Source organism: Setaria italica, chromosome III (assembly GCF_000263155.2).
Source record: "Setaria italica strain Yugu1 chromosome III, Setaria_italica_v2.0, whole genome shotgun sequence".
In the NCBI taxonomy this organism is placed as follows: domain Eukaryota; kingdom Viridiplantae; phylum Streptophyta; class Magnoliopsida; order Poales; family Poaceae; genus Setaria; species Setaria italica.
This window is the reverse complement of record NC_028452.1, coordinates 2,656,622-2,676,224: the sequence shown is the minus strand read 5'-3', so window position 1 is coordinate 2,676,224 and position 19,603 is coordinate 2,656,622. Positions and strand designations below refer to the sequence as shown.

Here is a 19,603-nt window from a genome sequence, read left to right as displayed (position 1 = left end):
CCTTGCGGTCGGGCGGTTCGCGTGCGAGGAGCGGGTCGCGAGACGGGGGATTTGGATGACGACGATTGTTTCGCCCGCGCGTTCAACGAGACGAGCTGGCATTTCTTCGAGGTGGACGACGACGTCGACTTGGCAGCCTCCATTGCTGGAGGAAGGTGATAAGTGCCAAAGCTCTGTTCATTGAGCAATTGTGAACTTGTAGCTGTATGTTGCATGTTGCTTTATTGGATGCAATGTCGATCAAGATTCAGAATTTGAATTTTACCGACACTATGTGGATCTCTAGTGGATGCAAAGTTGCATATTGGCTGATATTTTCATGATTCTGCTTGGATTAGTAGGCCAAAGGTTCACATCAGGTTCGGAGCAGTGGCACAATTCTTTAGCAGTGATCAAGTTCCAAAATTTACATCTTGACAGTATCTGATCCTTGATTGGATGCAAAGTTGGACGTTCATTGGCCAGTTTCTGCCTAGATATTCAAGGTGCGCAATAATCACTGGCTACACACTCTGATGTGAGTTTGATAAAAATAATTTGCAGAAGTCCTGTGCAATATGCCATTTTGATTTTTCTAGCCTTTGGTCTGTTGTACAAGCCCACCAACATGTATGTGATAAAATCATAACGTGTCTGTACCGATAGAATCTGAAATAACATTCCTAGCACTCTTGCTCTAATCACTCCATATCAAGATTTCTTATTTGTCTTTGCAACACAAATTAGGAAAAGGGTGTTGTGTAAGCCAAGCTGCCAGCATTCGAACCATTATAGATTGCTGGCAGTTAGTTATCTTTATCTTCTAACTTTTGCATTTATCCTTCAAGGACATGAAAAGTAGTATGAAGCTTACACATGTCAAAACCGAAACATATTATCTGGCTGGCGAGCCTGATGAATCTTGATTTTTGTTCTAGCCCTTGTTATTCAATGAAAAATGGCAATGGGGTTCTTTTTTCTTAAGGCAAGAACACTGCCTAAAGAGGAAGATCCTTGCTCCTGGCAAAGTCTGAGTACTGTTAACAAACTGAAAGCCGCAAAAGAATCCATCTGAAAATGGGCTGATGCATAATATGAAGTAAAGGTTACATCAGTTAGAGCTCAAGCTTCTTGATAGCACTTCCAAAGGATAAGTGCCGACTGGGGATCAGCTTCTTGTCATGCCAAACACCATCTTCTTCGGATTTAAATCCTCTGTGGTGAGGTTTAAGAATATCAGTGTCGTTTGTGGACTTGTTTTTCAGAATGTGTGCTCTGCTGCTCCTGTCTGTCCAACTGTCCAAGTGTTTCATGACATGTAGATATCTTAGTGTTAAATCCTACCAGCTGCTCCTTTTGGAAAAAGAAAAAAAAACTTGCACTTATTCTCAGTGATATTTTTCTGGATCATATTTTGGGTTGAATGAGTGTAGGATATCTTGGGGTGTGTTGCTTTCCTTGGCCTTGTTTGAGTGGACTGAGTTTTTGTTCTGGCTAAGTATTTTCTGCTTTCCATCATTTGTGTCTTCTTACAGTACTGTCAGGCATGGCAAGTGATTAATAATTTATATATGTATATAATCCGCCATGAAATCTTTTCCCTGGGTTCAACTGCTAGAAATACTGATCATATGAATTATGATTTCTAAACTACACATGTAAACATTTTGATTTCTTGTGATCACTAGGAGCTTGCCTTGCTCTCGCCAGTAAGTGAATACTGGAAGTGAAGTGGTTGCGGCGATGGTTTGCTCAACCAGATTACGAAGGATCCAAACATTTGCAAGCATTTTGATTCAACTGAGTACCTGGACAGTGGAAACATACTCCAGATATTCTCCAAACTGACAAGCTGATGTAGGATCTTGCTTGGTAGAGTTCCATCTGATTCTTTGGAAGAAGTGATTCTATGGCTGAAAGTGATTCTCTTTGATTCTCTAGCGTAAACTCTTAAAATCAGGATATTCTCTTTGATTCTCTAGCATAAACTCTTAAGATCAGGATGGAGAATCACTTCACAGAATCAAGAGAGGATGGAGAATCACTTCACAGAATCAAGAGAAGTTACTTTTTTCAGCTCCAAATCTCTTCTCTCTAAAAAAACTGTTCATTTTAGAGAATCACTTCACAGAATCAGTAGAGAATCACTTCTCTCTAAAAAATTGTTTGGCAAAACTTTTGCTGAATTCAGCTAAGAATCAACTCTGGAAACTCTGTCAAACAAAACCCTGCTATTCCATGGCATTTTGCTGAACTCACCTGATCGTAATTGGAATAATCTGGTGGAAGAATATACGTGACTCTCGATTATGCAGGCAGCTAGAATCCAGTCGTCCATATTTATTTGAATTTGATATTTTTTTGAAAAAAGAATGGAGTATTTGCTCCAGCCCAATGCTGGTTATGTACTTTTCCAGTCTGTCGGACCAAAGGCCCATAAACCATAGTAATAACTCCAGCCCATAGTTACGTGGGCGGTAAGTAGGGACCTGGGCCCTTACATAATCCATGTAAGGCCCAATGCTGTCTTTGGAAGCAGCCTGCAAAGTGCAAAAGTAGGCCATTCACCGTCATGGAAAAGCAGACTTCGGACTGCATAGTAGATTACCCTAAAATACTATTCATTTTGAAAAGATACTATTCATTTAACTATTCATTTAAATTTTTTAAGTACGTAACTTTTGCTATATATCTAGACATAACATATATCTAGGTGCATATCAAGAGCTATGTATCTAGAAAAGTCAAAATAAATAGTAATTTGGTACTAAGGGAAACCTCTCAAATAAGAAAAATTAAAATATATAAACTAAGTGGCAGATCGATAGGAGACCACCTCGTGATAGGCAATAATCGACATTGTTTGTGATACATTAATATTATATCTATGTATAGCTTTTGTATCGTATTTCTCCTTCCATACAAAAACAAGTGACCCTTTGAGGTTTTCTAAAAATAAATCATTTTTTTTTGTGTGTGTTGAATTTGGACATTTGAAAATTATTATGGAGATTGATATATATCAAAATGTAGTGTCATAATAGCATACTTTTTGCTACATGTTACAAATACATTATAAAAACCAAAAGGTGATAAAATACAAAGCTAGCATGCACTTCATATGAATGAAGCCAAAATGAACCTTTTTTTAGATCAAGCCAAAATGAACTCGGGCGTCACCTCATCATCATTGCTATTGTAGCTTGAGTCATCATCGGATTCCTCCTTTGGTAGCCGCACCTCCTCCTCCCCCCATATGTTTCCATGCCAAGGTCATCCTCTCGAAGGAAGAATCATCGATCTAGTTGGAGTCAGATATACTCTAAATCATGCAATTTTTTTTATAAATATGACTAGGGCTATGTGGGCTAGTTTGGATGGTTTAAACGCTCTGGTAAGTAGCCCTAGGCGTGGAAATCCGCCATCTCAACCACTAGTTGGAGCAAAATACAAGCCCGAACCCAACATTGATTTATGTCTGAGCTTACGCTGATTTTGATGGTCTGAAAAAATAAGGCTAGATCAAAATACTAAAATTAGTTAGTTTAACATTTGAAGGTTGGAAAGCACGGTCTGACCCCGAGCCTAGCCCGAGGAGTTATTGGACAAACTAGCCACTGGATTCAAGGAACAAAAGAAAACGAAAGCAATTTTTTTTGTCGGTCCGGCCTTGGCCTTTTATCGCGAGTTCTCTTATCGCCATCGTCCATCATCATTATCATCATCATCGTTGACAATCATTGAAGAGTGATGGCAACACCTATTTAAGCTATGATAAGCACCTGAGAGGCACAGGCACTAGTGGAAACAGTAATACGAGAGGACCATCGTCTACATGATATATCAATCACAAGCTGGGAATATTTTGTTGCCATCTTGTGATATATCTCATTAATTGCCTCTATGGCATTGGTAGCAAATTAAATGTGGTGCCAAATCCCAAATGCATGCAGGAAAAAACATCAAAATGAAGTCGGGCGTCACCTCATCATAATCTTTATTGCACCTTGAGTCTGACAACCGCTCCTCCTCATATTCCGCCTCCTCTATCTCCAAGCCAAGCCTACCTCTCTCGAAAGAAGAATTATCCATCGATATGGAGAAAAATACGGGCCCGAACCTAGTGGACTAAGCTTGACCCAACTGATTTAGGTCTGAGCTTGCGTTGATTTTGATGGTTAGCTTGAGAAAATAAAGGCTAGATCTGAAATATTAAAATTCGCTAATTTCACACTTGAATGAAGGTTAGAGAGCCTGGCCTGAGCCCAGACTTATTGGACAGACCAGTGGTGGAGGCAAGGTTTAAGGTTAGGAGGGCTTGCTTCTTCCTCCTCCTCTATCTTCACCCCTTCTTCCTCTTTTTTTTTCTTCATTTTCCTCTCTTCTCCTCCTCTTCTCCCTTTGCTTTATGGAGGTCTTGTGCAGTAGAGCCCCCTAGCCCTCCCTTAAGATCCGCCCCTGGGATGGACCAAAAGAAAGTGGTTTTTTGTCCAGCCTGACCCTGCCCTTTTACCCCCGAGCTCGATGCCATCCTCCTCCTTGTTGACATACGTTGAAGAATGATGGCAACACCTATTCAAGCCATAACAAGCACTTGTGAGCCGCGCGAACTGAGCGCTCAGCTGGTAAGATTTATTGTGGTGGAATATGCCTACCAGGGTTTGAGTCATCGACTCGTAACTAGTGCTCGTACGTACAATCTCGAGATTCTGCCGATTCAGTCCCTTGGAGGTCCTCATAAGGGTAGGATTGCGTGTCTATTCATAGGATTGAGTGTGCGTGAGTTTGTGAGCGTCCGTGTTTGTACTATTTCGAAGAGAAAAGTAATCGTGAGCCGCAAACACTAGTAAAAACAGTAGTACAAGAGAGGACCATCGTCTACATGATATATCAATCACAAGCTGGGTTTTATTTGTTGCTATCTTGTGATATCTCGTTGATTGCCTTTATTTATGGCGGTCGTAGCAAATTAAATGTGGTGCCAAATCCCAAATGCGCGCAGGAAAAACATCTAAGAATTTCGTACATATATGTGTTGTTATGGCAGCATCTATTCCACTGCTTGTACCCTGGTGCCCGCGCTTGTACAGCCCGTGTGCCCCACTGATTGGTAGGCGTTAACTTGATCGGATGGGCACTTAACTGAGCTAGCTATGATCCAAGCACAAGTCAATGCGTGACAGGATTGTTAATTCGTTTTTCCAGTGGAGCCAGAGGCGCGTCTCGTCGACGAGGAGCGAGAGGCCAGGGCTGCCACTGATCTCTGCCTGCGACCTTCATGGAAGGGATCAGTGTTGGGCCCACGTGCCTGCGGGTGTAAGAGGGAGATGACAACACTTGGAATGTTATGGGTAAAGACAAAACATTAAGATTGCGTCGCAGCAGCAGCCGGCCATGCAGGGGCAGGGTGGGGGTGGTCCTTCGATCTCTCTCTTCTCTCCTCCTCTTCTCTTCTGCGTCACGTACACATACACAACACGGGCACATGCACGCAGATATACACATACATGTACAGAAGCGTGCGGTAGGTTCGGCATTGAACTAGCTGCTACTCGGCGTGCATGCCACAGCCAGGCTCTCTTCTGCCGGCCTGCCCTGCAGAGAGAGAGAGAGAGAGAGAGAGAGAGAGAGAGAGAGAGAGAGCGCTGTGTACATGCTGCTGTGGCCGGCCGGCCTCTGTGTGGCGTGAGGAAGAAGAGAAGAGGACCAGAGAGGGAGGGAGGAATGAGATGGATATGATTTAAGAGATGATGAGGGAGTGGTCACATCATCACACATCCAGTACATCAGAGGATCGGATCGACCGATCGATCTCAGCTATAGCGGGTAGCCTGCTGCTGTGTAGGATCCGCGCCTACGTCCGCATGCGCATGCACGCAGCGGTGCTGCATGCGACGACGACCCCAGCACGCACGCACAGACACGCATGCGTGGCCATATAAGTCACCATGCGCACACCTACATATATGTCGTAGTAGCAAGTACACACGCGTCACATGCATTGTACGTGGAGTACGTAGTAGTAACCACTAACCAACCAGTTCTCTCCTCACCTAGCTGCTTGCTCAGTACGTACGTATATACGACTGCGTGTAGCCGTGTACGTACGGAGTGCTGTTGTGTACAGTGTACTTGTGTGTGTAGTGTGTACATACATGCAAAGTGGTGCGCAGTTTTTTTTTTGAAGTAAAGTGTTGTGCAGCTTTTGGGGCTTCGGTTCCCTTCTACTCCGGCCTTGGCCTCTACCGCTACCGTCACCTTCCACTGACAGCTCTGTCCCTCCCTCTTCGATCCCTCCAAGCGTTTTAACCGGTGTGTGCATCGTTGCTGCCTGCTCTGGGGCTCTCTCTTTTCCATGCATGAATGCGTGCGTGCATTGGCAATAACTCTTGTGTGTTGTCCAGTCACAACTTTAGGGCTTAAGATAATATGGTAGTCACTACCGAGTAGTTCAAGTCGTCACTACCATATTATCTTAAGGGGTGTTTGGAACACAGCACCTATCACATCGGATGTTTGGATGCTAATTAGGACTATTAAACATAGGTTAATTACAAAACTAATTGCACGAATGGAGTATAATTCGCGAGATGAATCTATTAAGCCTAATTAGTCCATGATTTGACAATGTGGTGCTACAGTAACCATTTGCTAATGATAGATTAATTAGGTTTAATAGATTCGTCTCGCGAATTTGCACAGGATTCTGCAATTAGTTTTATAATTAGCTCATGTTTAGTCCTCCTAATTAGCATCGAACATCCGATGTGACACTGTTAAAATTTAGCACCTCGTATCCAAATACCCTCTTAAATTTGGATAGGCAATTAAGCATGCATGGATGCCAACAGTTCATCTGGAGATGGAAGAAACTGACACCACCGTTAGAAGTAAAAAACTGAAAAGAAATTTAATTAGCAGTGTGTACGCACGCACGCACGACCGGCCTATCTGCTGGCTCTCTAGCTACGATCTATGTGCGCGGTAGATGGAATCTCATTCAAGTCAGTGGCCAGCAGCATGCGGCCGTCGTCCTATCCTGTTTTCTTTCAGAAACTTTGATGCAAGATCTCAGTCCCTCTCGCAGCAGGGAGTAGCTGCAGACCCCTTTCTGAGAAACAGGGCAGCAGCCGTGTCTCTCTGTATTTGTATATATACAAAACCAAAAGGCTACGTTTTGCATCTACATGGCGACGCGTACGTACATATCAACTGATCAGAAAGCTAGCTATGGGCATGCATGTACAGTTACTAGTAGTAATTGCACCATCACAAACTGGGCAATGGAGCGTAGGGCTGCAGCTCCTGGCAAGGCATGCAAATTAAAGCTATGTATATGTATGTATATATCTTTGTATACACATATTAAACTAATAAGCTAGTATAGCACGAATTGAGATGCACGAAAGCAAGCAGCATGTAGCGCAAGCACAAGGAGCACAACGAATTGAATGGGTGAGAGAGATGGATCGAGAGGGACAAGATGTTTATTTCACATGCAGATGACTTGAATATACATGCAAAGGCACAGCTAGCACAGGCGCACAGCTCTACTAGCACGCAGCATGCAGCAAGCTCGCAGTCGCAGGGCCGGGCCGGCCATAAAAGAGCGGAGTCTGTTTTGAATTGGAGATAGGTCAGTTGCGGGCAGTGAGTGAGTGAATACTCTACTCACTCAGTCAGCCACTCCAGCCACTGATCTGATCAGCAGTAGTAGTACTGCTGAATCCTTGAAGAAAGCAAGAGAGTTGTATATATGCATATGGCGAGGCAGAAATCAATGCCTGCCTAGTTATTAGGAGTGCAGGAGCACGCAGTATATCGCAGTGCGAGAAGAGGATTCATGAAGGAGAAGAAGCTGCTACTGATCGTCTGATCCGATCCACACTACCATGTTTTGTTCTTGTCAAGTTATTGCATGCACTATCTAGTGGCTACGTACCTAGCTTTTGCTAGTGGCACTACTGCGGTACATGTCTTTTGTAGGATAGGTTGTGTTGTGTGTGGAGTTACTGCACGCAGACCGGGATGCAGGCCAGCCAGCTTTCCTTTTCCTTTGGTCAGATGATAGACAGAGAAACCTAGAGAGAGACAGAGATGCATGGATGATCAATGGATGGATGGATGGTGCATACTACATACATGTACTGTTCTTAACATTTCAAACCTTTTTAGCAGCAGTACCATGGTACTGTGCACGAGTGTGTCCTTCGGTCCTTGGTGTTGCAATTGCTGTGGGCCGGAATTGATGCCGCAATGCAATAGCGACCCTGCTCGGCCGGAGCTGTACAGTGTGCACACGGTATACACACTAGTATAATATTCTTCGAGATGGAATCATCCGTCAGATCAGAGATCAGAGGGATGAAATGTTCCGGGCGAGAGGGAGACGGCGATGAGGGCCCGGCCCGGCCCGATTAATGGTGCGCGCAGGAGCGTTTTGATTCGGCTCTTAGTACAGCAGCACAGCATAATACCATGATAAGAGAGTACGCGCCTGCCCGGAGACTCGTCACGTGAAGCCCTGCCTTGCGTGCTTAACTTCTCCACTAGCTGCTAGCCTGCTACTCGATCTTCCTCGCTCTGCTGCGGTACTTTCTGGAACCTCGTAATTGTCTCTGTTCCATCTTGATTTCTCCCAGCTTCAACTCCGTTAGACAAGGGTGGTATGGTGACTCAAATCCTACTTGGATTAGGACTCGATAGGGGTATGCTATTTCTACTAGAACTTGAGCGTCAAATTCTACTAGTGTATGACTCCTACTTCATGTATGGATTTTGGAGGGGAATATATATATAAAAGTGGGTGGAACCTCTAGGAATAAATTAAGCTAAAGGTAAATACTAAGGTCTCATCCAAGGCTTGTGAGAGGCAATTAGGAGTGCTCAAGAGAGATTCTATAGTACTATATTCTTGTATAGGGTAAGAATCAAAGGGTCCTAGAGGGTTGAGCAGGATTGTGAGGGAGTGACAATCACTTCTATTCTTTTGGAGGTTGTGCTTAAAAAAATTTGCGATCGGCTTCGCCAAAACCATATTCTCTTGTCGTGGTTGCTTGAACGCCGTCAGCTACAGTTTTCTATGAGATTCATATACGTTGTTCTTGATACAGTATAAACTCGTGTCGTACTCGCAATATCCTTTCAAGATTCAGGACAATATCCTTTCAACATTCGGTATCCTTTCAAGATTCAGGACAATATCCTTTCGACATTCGGGAACTGCTGCGCATGACGAGAGGTATCAGATCTCCAGCGAGCGAGCTAGGTCGTCTCTTGCATCCCATGGATATGCAATCATGATGATTCTTTGTTAACGTTAAAGCAAAACATGCAGCTGATGGATGGACATTTTCAAGAGCAAGGAGATGGCCATCCAGCCAGAGCTTGAAGAGGGAGGAACAAGACAATGGAAAGATGGAAAGGTTGAGTGGAGAAAAACAGCTTCTGACAGGCATTAACTTTGTCAACTTTGTCGAGCCAAGGAAGGCAGGAAAGAATGAATAGAATTATTGTCTCCGTGTAAAAAGGCCGAATTGAAACAGAGCAGCGCATGACGTTGCCTCTACTAGCTGAGCTGCGTGTGACACTGACGGCCTCTGCTCGCTTGCTACAGTAGACCGTAGCTGCAGCCAGCCTGCCGGTACTGCTGCCGCTGCTGTACATGGATCGTATTCCCGAGACCCAGACATCTAGAAACCACAGAGGAGAGAGAGACTCGGCCACGGCCTAGAGAGAGAAAGAGTGAGAGGGATGCTTCTACCGCTGTGCTCGCAGCAGCCAAACAATAAATACCTTTGCAGCAAGCAGCAGCAGCAGCAGGCCATGCCAGCATCTAGCTTCGACTATACAAGTATATACTATCTCGGTCAACTGGGTCCGTGATCTGTCAAATCAGCCGATTATTTATATATATGTATATTTATATGTATATGTATATGTATATATACAAAGCACCTGCAGGTACGCGCCGGACGCAGCGAAATTCGTGACCCGTGTAGTGCATGCATGTAGACGATGTATGAAACGAGGAGCGGAGCCAGCTGCAGCGACACATGCACGACGGCACCGTGCGGCCGCAGCTAGCAGCATGCGTGCGTGCATGCCCACACGGTATCCTCCAGCAGAGGGCACCACCCACAGGCGGAGGAATTCATTACTGCATGCGCCGCCCGGCCTCAACTCCCGGCCCCTGTCGTCTACGGACGCAGGCACCACGTACCTTGTGCTCGTACGTATTGCATATTCGCATCACCTCGCATACGTCATTAGCTACGTACTGTTCCAGGTACACGTACACGATGCACGTACGTACGCATTGCTCTGGTCCTGCAACTAATGTGTCTGAACGTGATGACCCATGGATTTGGGATCGACATAAAAACTACATGGCGGCGGTACACGTGCATTTGTGATTCATCAGTATATGCTACATGCGACATGAATTGAATCACTGCTCTCCGAACGAATCGAATCTAGCTTCTTAATTCCCGACGACACAGTAATGCGATACACGTACCGTGATTTCGAAATGCCGTGCCTGCCTATAGCCAACGTGTGTACGTTATTCTATAATAGGTGATGCAGAAGTACTACCTGATGGCAACTATGCATGGGACTAAAATGCAAACAACTAAATCCAGCACCACTGCATCACCTCCGTACGTGTTCCCCCTCTCTGGTTCAAAATATTAGTTGATTTATATTTTTGAAGAATATATATGAACTGTACGTGGTAAAAAAAAATTAGTGTTCAGAGAACAACGGGACAAGCCCTGAAGCTGATGTAAAAGTGCACGGTGATACCATGCGTAAAAGTTTCCAGCACCCGAAGCACGGCAATCTCAAGTTATTAGCTAGGCAGCATGCAAGCAGGCCAGAAGGATTGGAGCAAGCAATGATGCACCAATGAGTAGCTGTCCATTTAGCTAGCTGCTAGCAAGGAATGTAGCGAAAAGGAGTAGCATATGCCAGCAAAAAAAAACGAATTTATGAATTTTGCAAATAAATCTGCATGCATATGCCAATATGCCATGCAGTACGTTGCCTGCAGGCAGAGCAGTGAGAAGGATGGATACATATATACGCATCGTCATCGATCAGCAAGAGAGGACAAGGCATTCAGCCGGGGTCACTCGCAGCATCCACGTCGTACGTCCTTGTCAAGAGCTCTAGCTCCGATCCCTCCCTCCCTCTCTCTCTCACCCGCAGCTGCGGCCAGTTTGTGTAGTTTATGACGCCGCCTGCTGCCCGGGCCTGACTGACTTTACAAGACTAGTCATCGGCCGCGGCCGGCCGGCCGGCCGGCGACGTCGATCGCTTGCCTCTGCTCCTGTCCCTCTGCATATGGCTTCTCCGTTCAGTTCAGGGTTCAGGGCCAGGCGAGACAGCACATCGCATTCCGATCGATGGATGGACGTATGCGAGCAGCACTGCAGCAGCATATGCCTTGCCTTGAGCTACATGTACGCGCGCACCTAAGATATATACATACACACATATGTATGTATGTGTATGTCTACACACATGGAGAGTATACTTTATGGCCGGCCATGTAATAGCTTATTCTGTGGCCAGTCCATCCAACGCACTAGAATAATTACAATACCTTGAATGGTTTCAGCATTCTTTGATGTCGTATTTTACTATAAATCGATTGTACCATAATTTGGACTAGACGTTACCACAATTATTTAGTGTCAAGATGCTTTTTTTTGGTAAATTATGGTACAATCGATTTGTAGTAAATTATGGTGTACAAGAATGGACATATCAGTTCTAGTAATTTGACTACATTATTGTCTGAAACCATTCAACTTATTGTAACCATCCTAGTGCGTTGGATGAGCTGACCATATAATAGTATACTCTATGATCGGTCATAGAATAGCTTATTTTGTGGCCAGCCCATCCAACGCATTAAAATGGTTACAATAACTTGAATGGTTTCAGACAACAATGTGGTCGACTTAGTAGAATTGATATGTCCATTCTTTGATGTCGTAATTTACTATAAATCAATTGTACCATAATTTACTAAAAAAAGCATCACTAAATATAATTGTAGGTAACTCCTAGTCCAAATTATGGTACAATCGATTTATAGTAAATTACGACGTACAAGAATGGACATATCAGTTCTATTAAGTCGACTACATTGTTATCTGAAACCATTCAATTTATTGTAACTATTCTAGTGCGTTGGATGGGCTGACCACAGAATAAGCTATTCTATAGCGGACATAGAGTATAATATATATATATATATATATATATATATATATATTAACGTACTACGTGACCTAGTAAACTTTGCAGTGGCGTACCGCAGGCCTATATGCCATATATGTAGTATTTACCTCGAGCTCGTGCAGCCATGCTCGCTCGCTCGCGCTCTGGGTTTCTGAGTAATTGGATTCCGTGTCTAACATTTCTTGCAGGCCGGACGGCTGGCCGGACCGGACGGCCGTCCATTCCTCCTATTTACTCCTCGGCACCGTTGCTCCTATACGCTTCTAGCTCATTAGCTTCCTCTGTCAGTTTTCTTGTCTGTTTCATCCTGTCAAATCGAGTTTGAATTCAGATCTCGTACGCTTCAAAACTGGAGGTTTAACTACCTCTGACTTATTAGTTTGAATCGAGGTTTTAAGGTCCCGTTTGCTTCCGTCTCGTCGTTTAGCCTCCACTTATGTAATTGATTTTGTAAATAGTCTACGTTTAATACTCCTAATTAGTATCTAAACATTCGATGTGACACGTGCTAAAAATAAGTCAGTAGAAGCAAACACCTCCTAAATCTCCTGCCACCATGGTTTGCTATAACTGGTTGAGCCATGGTACCGCTACGTATATTCATGTACAACTTAACCGCTATAGTCCGCTATAGCCCTATTTAGTTTCGCTATTAGCTGTTTTAGAGTGATGCCGCTAAACCCTTTAACCCGCTATTTAAAACATTGGTTTGAATTAACTTCTTATCATAGAGATAGAGACCCCTACTTATTTTTTCTTGGAATTGACTATGTTATTTTGAATAAAAGAGTTGCATATATTTTATAAAATTATTTTTCATTATGATGTGCTAGCATCAACCTTGACTTGCAAAGCTATTTAGATCTAAACTATAATGATGCGATCAAAGCAAAAATTGTTTGACTTAGGATGAATCTAAGAAAACTTTGTATTTCTGATCAGAGAAAATAACTCCCATCTATATGTGATCGATAGGAGTATAGTACACCGATTATGGAGCGAGGGTATAACGCTAGCCCGTTTGGTAGACAATGCCGCCAAGCTAAGCCATCTACGGATCTACCCACCGAGCTCGAATCTAGGTGTCACCTCCTTCATCTAAAATTCCATAACATAGCTCCTGCCATCATGCATATTCCACTTTTTTTTTAAAAAAAAGGAGCTATAAATTAAGCTTGATCCAGGTATAAATACAGCATATTTTGTTCATGCTTGATCTATTCCGGCAAGCAGTACCATTCTACTTGCTACGATTGGTGCATTCTTACACACATTTACTCATGGGATGCATTAACTTTGCGTCCTGGGCTGCAATCGACTGCCGTGTTGCAAGTACACACAGGCCGGATCGGCGACTGCGGCCTAGCTCATCGATCATTAAGCTAGCTTCACATAGCTTGCTTAGCTTATTAGTTGTTCCAAAGTTTAAGTACTACGCAATGAATGAATGGCTAAACACGCGGGCAGCGTTCAATTGCGATGCGGTGGTCCGTCATGCATCGATCGCATTATATTCTGAATTTCCGATGAGTACTCTCGGCCGGATCCGATCCTAATATAAACCGCGTCCATCCTTGATTGTTTGCCACATTTCCCGGCGGTGTGCTGCTACGGCGTGCTACACGCCTACACTGTGGTTGTGGTACGGTCATGTACTGTACGTGTTGCACATATATGTAGGGAGTGAATGCAAATGAAGAGCTTCTGGGGATAAGCCAAACTAAATCTTCTGAGCCACTGTAGCACCAAATGGTATGTACATGCACGTATCAAATTCAAACCATGGTGGGGCCCAACAGAATATATGTTTTCTCTTTGCAGATATATATATAATAAGCTAGCAAAATTAAAGTATATATATATATATCGGCACGCACACAGAAATAATCGAACAATAGTTATGTAGTGGACAAAGGGCGGTGGTCTTAAAAGGCAAAAGTGTATAACCTTGTATTCTACTTCATCAGCTTGCAAATGAGTTTATCCTATATGCCGCAAGGGCTAGCTCTTGTTCAAGAGGTAGTCTCTAGTAGAAGACAAGTCAATTATCGTTTGCACAATAATATGCAAGCATAAATAACAATAAGAGACAATCTTATCGTTTCAAAGAAAGAGAAAGACAATCTTATATGTAATGCTTTGGAGAAGTTGACTTTAGGGCCAGTGTGGTAGAGTACACTCCTCCATGAAGTGATTATCCAGGAGAAGTGTTTTGTGACTAGAATGATTCTCCAATGTGAATTGAATCAATACGTAGAAGCTAGTTTTTTTTCCAGCTCTCATGCATGCCCTTATTTCATTTAAATAAACACTTCACAGAAAACATTCTCTGCAAAATATCATAGACTTCGTAGGTGCTCTATGATCTTTGTCGTACAAGCTTTTTAGTGTACATGCACACTCTTAGAATCAGGGGGTGTTTGGGAACACCCTATTAAAGTTTAACACCTGTCACATCGAATGTTTGGATACTAATTAGGAGTACTAAACATAAGTTAATTACAAAACTAATTGCATAGATAGAGTATAATTCGCGAGACGAATCTATTAAGCCTAATTAGTCCATGATTTGACAATATGGTGCTACAGTAACCATTTGCTAATGATGGATTAATTAGGCTTAATAGATTCGTCTCGCGAATTAGCACAAGGTTCTGCAATTAATTTTATAATTAGCTCATGTTTAGTTCTCCTAATTAGCATCCGAACATCCGATATGACACTGTTAAAGTTTAGCACCTCGTATCCAAACAGCCCCTCAGTCTAGGAGTATCTATGGCCACTGTAGACTCTCTAACTTTTTAATTATTAAAAGATGACAATTTGGGCAATTGCAGTTGTTGTATACAGTACACTACTACCATCAACTCTTTCTTTATTTGTAGGAGTACTACATCTAGGACGGGATTAATATAAAGCAAACATAGTAAATGATGTACATCCCGACCATATCTAAAAACGTACTAAGGACTTCGTAGAAGTATAGGAGGGAGTAGCCGACTACTCTAGGTATAGGTAGGCATGCAGGAAATACAAAAAGGATAGAAGTAATTACTCACTGAATTCTGTTGATCCTCTACAGATCCCTACAACGGTAGGCATGGATCCGGTGCAGACGTAGAGGCGCCCTAGAGTCCTACGGCGCCATTTAAGTCAGCCTTGCAACTGTGCAAGGACGCAGAGAGGAAGAGCGAGTGGAGCACGCATCACGAGGCAACGCAAAGTGTACGCGGATGCAGGGCCGGGGCCATCATCACCTCATAATTCCCAGTTTCCCACTGCTGCTGCGCACAAGCTCTCTCCGTCTCTCCACTGGTTTCTGTCCGAAATCCTAGACGGATCTCCAAAATCCGACGTGTAATTCTATCCTTAAATGCACGCATGCACGCCGCTGTGTGTTCTCTCTCCTGCTTTGCATTTCATCTCTCTCGTCGCTCTGATCGGCGCTCTGAGAGATCAGACGCAGAGAGGGGCAGAAGACACGACGTGCTAAATAAATCGCCATTAGAAACCATTCATGGCACTCGCAGGCAGTGCATTGTATTTCAGACATTTTCTAAAGAGGAATGTACAGTACTAGGACGTCCATAGCTTACCAAAGACAAAAAATTGTACTCAATGCAATTGGGAGTAGCTAGCTAGTCCCTGATCTTGCACCATTAGGCATTATTACTATGTTGGAGGTTAACCTTGTGACTGAAATACTGAATGTTCTAATATCTCTTGATGAACAACATAACATGGAATCAACCCAACTAAACGCGTGCTGTTTAACCTAGCTATAGCCTGTAGCAGAGCATAGTATGGCTGGTACTGACGCTTGGCGCTTGTAGATGAGGTAGCACGAGTGACCAAATAACTCTGCACACACAACCACACAAGGACGTACCACACGCTCGCGTTCAAGCAGGAAATCAATAGCGACACGACGTACGTGTACGTGTAGCCTAGCCATAAATCCAGCAAGGAACGGATGATCATCCAGCAGCTGCGTCTCCTCGCGCTTGTCACGCATTCAGACTTTCAGAGGTATCTAATAACACAGTTTAAACGCAGACTCCATCGTCACAACGGGATGCATATTTGATCGCCGGCCGGTACAGGATATCCTGGATGTGGTGTTAATCTACCAGGAACTCATGGATTAGGAAAATCCATCACACAACAGTACACATTATTCACTCTTGATTACTACACAGTAGCTACGTACCTAGCTGGCTGCTGCTCTGTGTTCTGTGTCTGTGGGCAGAGACAGAGGAAGAAGACCGTGTAGCTACCTATGAACAGTGCCACACAGCACACAGGCCGCTTTGCTTTGCATATGCCATTGCCACATCTCTGTGCTCTCTTTCTCTCTCCAAATAAACAGCCACTGCAGTACTGCTCTCTCTCCCTCTCCCTCTCCCTCTCTCTCTCTCTCTCTCTCTCTCTCCCTCTCCCTCTCTCTCTCTCTCTCTCTCTCTCTCTCCTCTCTCTAATGTCTGAACTCGGTTGTGGTGGTGGTGGTGGGCATGTGTGTGTGTATGCGTATGTATAGTGTCGGCATCCATTATATATACTGCAGACAGGAAGGAAGCAATGGCCCTCCATTATATGCTTCTCGTTCGTTTCATCCTCTTCCTCAGTCCTCAATCTGCAGCAGCTACCAACAAACTCTCTTCATCCGCCGATCTGCTTCTTCTCCCTCCCTCCTAGTACCCCTTTTGTCTCTCCACGCCCAGCCAGCCAAACACGAGCTTAGCAGCAACAAGCCAAACTGATCCGACTGCTCACAAATAGTCAAAGTATCATCAGCCACAGCAAGATTCCTAGTAGTAGCGAGAGCCAAGTATAGTAGCCGGCTAGAGGTAGACGACGACCGACATGCCGTCGCAGCAGGGCCAGACGCAGGCGCAGGCGCAGGCGGCGCAGCAGCCGGTGGTGGCGGGGTCGACGCGGTGGTGCCCGACGCCGGAGCAGCTGATGATCCTGGAGGAGATGTACCGGGGCGGCCTGCGCACGCCGAGCGCGTCGCAGATCCAGCAGATCACGGCGCACCTCGCCTGCTACGGCCGCATCGAGGGCAAGAACGTCTTCTACTGGTTCCAGAACCACAAGGCCCGGGACCGCCAGAAGCTCCGCCGGAGGCTCTGCATGAGCCACCACCTCCTCTCCTGCGCCCAGTACTACGCCGCGGCGCACCACGGCCACCACGGCTTCCTCGCTGCCGCGCCGCCGGCGCTTCCGGCGGCTCCGTATGGCGGTTGCGGCGTCTTTGACCAGACCGCCGCCGGCCAGCTGCTCTCCCCGACGTCGCCCACCCCGGCCGCCGCCGCTGCTGCCGCGGCGGCGGCTGCGGCCTACGGTTACTACTACCCCGCCACGGCGGCCTTCGCTCCTGCACCGCCGAGCAGGTGCGTCGGCGCCGCCACCCCTCCGTCGCCCACCCAACTGTTCCACTATCAGGTACTACCACACCACGTTACTGATCACTGATAGCTAACAAAAAAGTTTCGATCTTTATCTAACCCGTCCATGCAACGACGATGTCTCTGACAACACAGGCTGGAGGAGGAGGCGGGATTGCGCCGGTGGAGGCGCTCGGCCGGCCGGAGTACTCCCTAGGGAAGCTGGACAACTTCGGCGTGGCGCTTGACGACGTGGTAGTGAGCTCCGCCGCCGCCGCCGACATGGCGCCGCCAGGGTTCGAGGTGGCGCCGCCGCCGGCGGCCTTCTGCCGGCCGCTCAAGACGCTAGACCTCTTTCCCGGCGGGCTCAAGGAAGAGCAGCACGACGTGGCTTGATTGACCAAACAAACACTAGCGCTCTCGTCTCGATCAAGCTATAGCGATCTTATTAGTCAATTAATCTGTCATGTCATGCAGTAGTACACTGACATGACATGATCTTCTTCATTAGCTCGCCCCTAGCTCTGTTTGGATACGAGGTGTTAAATTTTAACAGTGTCACATCGGATGTTCGGATGCTAATTAGGAGAACTAAACATGAGCTAATTATAAAACTAATTGCAGAACCCTGTGTTAATTCGCGAGATAAATCTATTAAGCCTAATTAATCCATCATTAGCAAATGGTTACTGTAGCACCACATTGTCAAATCATGGACTAATTAGGCTTAATAGATTCGTCTCGCGAATTATACTCCATCTGTGCAATTAGTTTTATAATTAGCCTATATTTAATACTCCTAATTAGCATCCAAACATCCGATGTGACGGGTGTTAAACTTTAATAGGTGGTTGCCAAACAGGCCGTAGCTAATGTCGTCGTCGTCGTGGTCTTTTGGTTCGTTCTAGAGAGTGTACTTAGGTTTTTAGAGATCAGTGCACGTCTACTGGAGAGTAGTAGTAGCAGCTAGAGTACAAGAGGCCGGGATGATGTGCATTGATTGCTTAGTGAGTTATGGTCCTCATGGAATGTGACCGTACGTACGTGCGTAGCTAGGCATGCAGTATGGGATGTTGCAGCTTCTTCTGATGCTTTTAGGCCATGTTTAGTTACTCCCAACTTCCAACTTTGACACTATGCAAAAAGAAGATTCCCCATCACATCAAACTTGCGGTACATGTATGGAGTACTAAATGTAGATGAAATTAAAAAGTAATTGTACAGTTTTGTTGTACTTTACGAGACGAATCTTTTGAGCCTAATTAGTTAATATTTGGACAATAATTCACAAATACAAACGAAACGCTACAGTGTGCTACAGTGCTGTAACAGTAATTTGGCACCTCCCAAATTGGCCAACTAAACAAGGCCTTAGCTGGGTAGCTAGGCTTTGCAGAGCTCATTAACTGGTGGAGAGGGAGATCAAACTAAGTGTATGATGAAATGGAATGTTCCTTGCATGGTCCCCCAACTCCCAACCTCCAACTGATCTTTCATTATCATCTCTCTCTCTCTCTCTCTCTCTCTCTCTCTCTCTCCCTCCCTCCCTCTCTCCCCACCCCCCTTTGTGTGTGTGTTGACTTTTGTTCTCATCAAAAATTCAACCTTGCATGAACTCTGCCGTTTCAAATATTTTCTAGGTAATTTTTGCATGTAGCTAAAATTGTTCTCTTCATAAGCTAATTAACTTATTTTGGACTAAAATAAAAGCAGCACCAAAACGTAAGATTCATTGTTATATATATGCACTGCTCTTGAGAATATAACTACAAAAGACAGATTATTCAGCCCCAAATTAAATGATCTACTCAGTTTTCAGATGCACAACGCAAAATATGCAATCTTGTCCTGGTGGTGATTTGCAAGTGACTCACGGTTATATAGTTCCTAGTAGGAGTAAAACTTTTCATGTTTAAATTATAGTGCCATTATATTTGTAAAAATAGCCACGGTAAAAATGCAACGATAAAAGAGTATACGGACAA

The 19,603-nt window shown here is 44.6% G+C and overlaps 2 protein-coding genes across 2 annotated transcripts in view; both read left to right on the top strand.

Moving 5' to 3' along the window:
• Positions 1–680, top strand: part of LOC101769055 (protein SENSITIVITY TO RED LIGHT REDUCED 1) — a 1,369-nt gene extending 689 nt beyond the window's left edge. The window contains 3 exon segments of the mRNA XM_022824980.1: positions 1–35; positions 38–155; positions 339–680. The exon segment at positions 1–35 is cut by the window's left edge and continues 689 nt beyond it. Coding sequence (XP_022680715.1) covers positions 1–35; positions 38–155; positions 339–417 — 232 coding nt within the window. The 3' untranslated portion in view covers positions 418–680.
• A 16,036-nt stretch (positions 681–16,716) lies between these two features.
• Positions 16,717–18,209, top strand: LOC101764427 (putative WUSCHEL-related homeobox 2). Its single transcript, XM_004960269.3, has 2 exons — positions 16,717–17,676; positions 17,775–18,209. The coding sequence occupies exons 1-2, from the start codon at positions 17,095–17,097 to the stop codon at positions 18,012–18,014; spliced, it is 822 nt and encodes a 273-aa protein (XP_004960326.1). The 5' UTR covers positions 16,717–17,094; the 3' UTR covers positions 18,015–18,209.
• Positions 18,210–19,603: the final 1,394 nt, after the last annotated feature.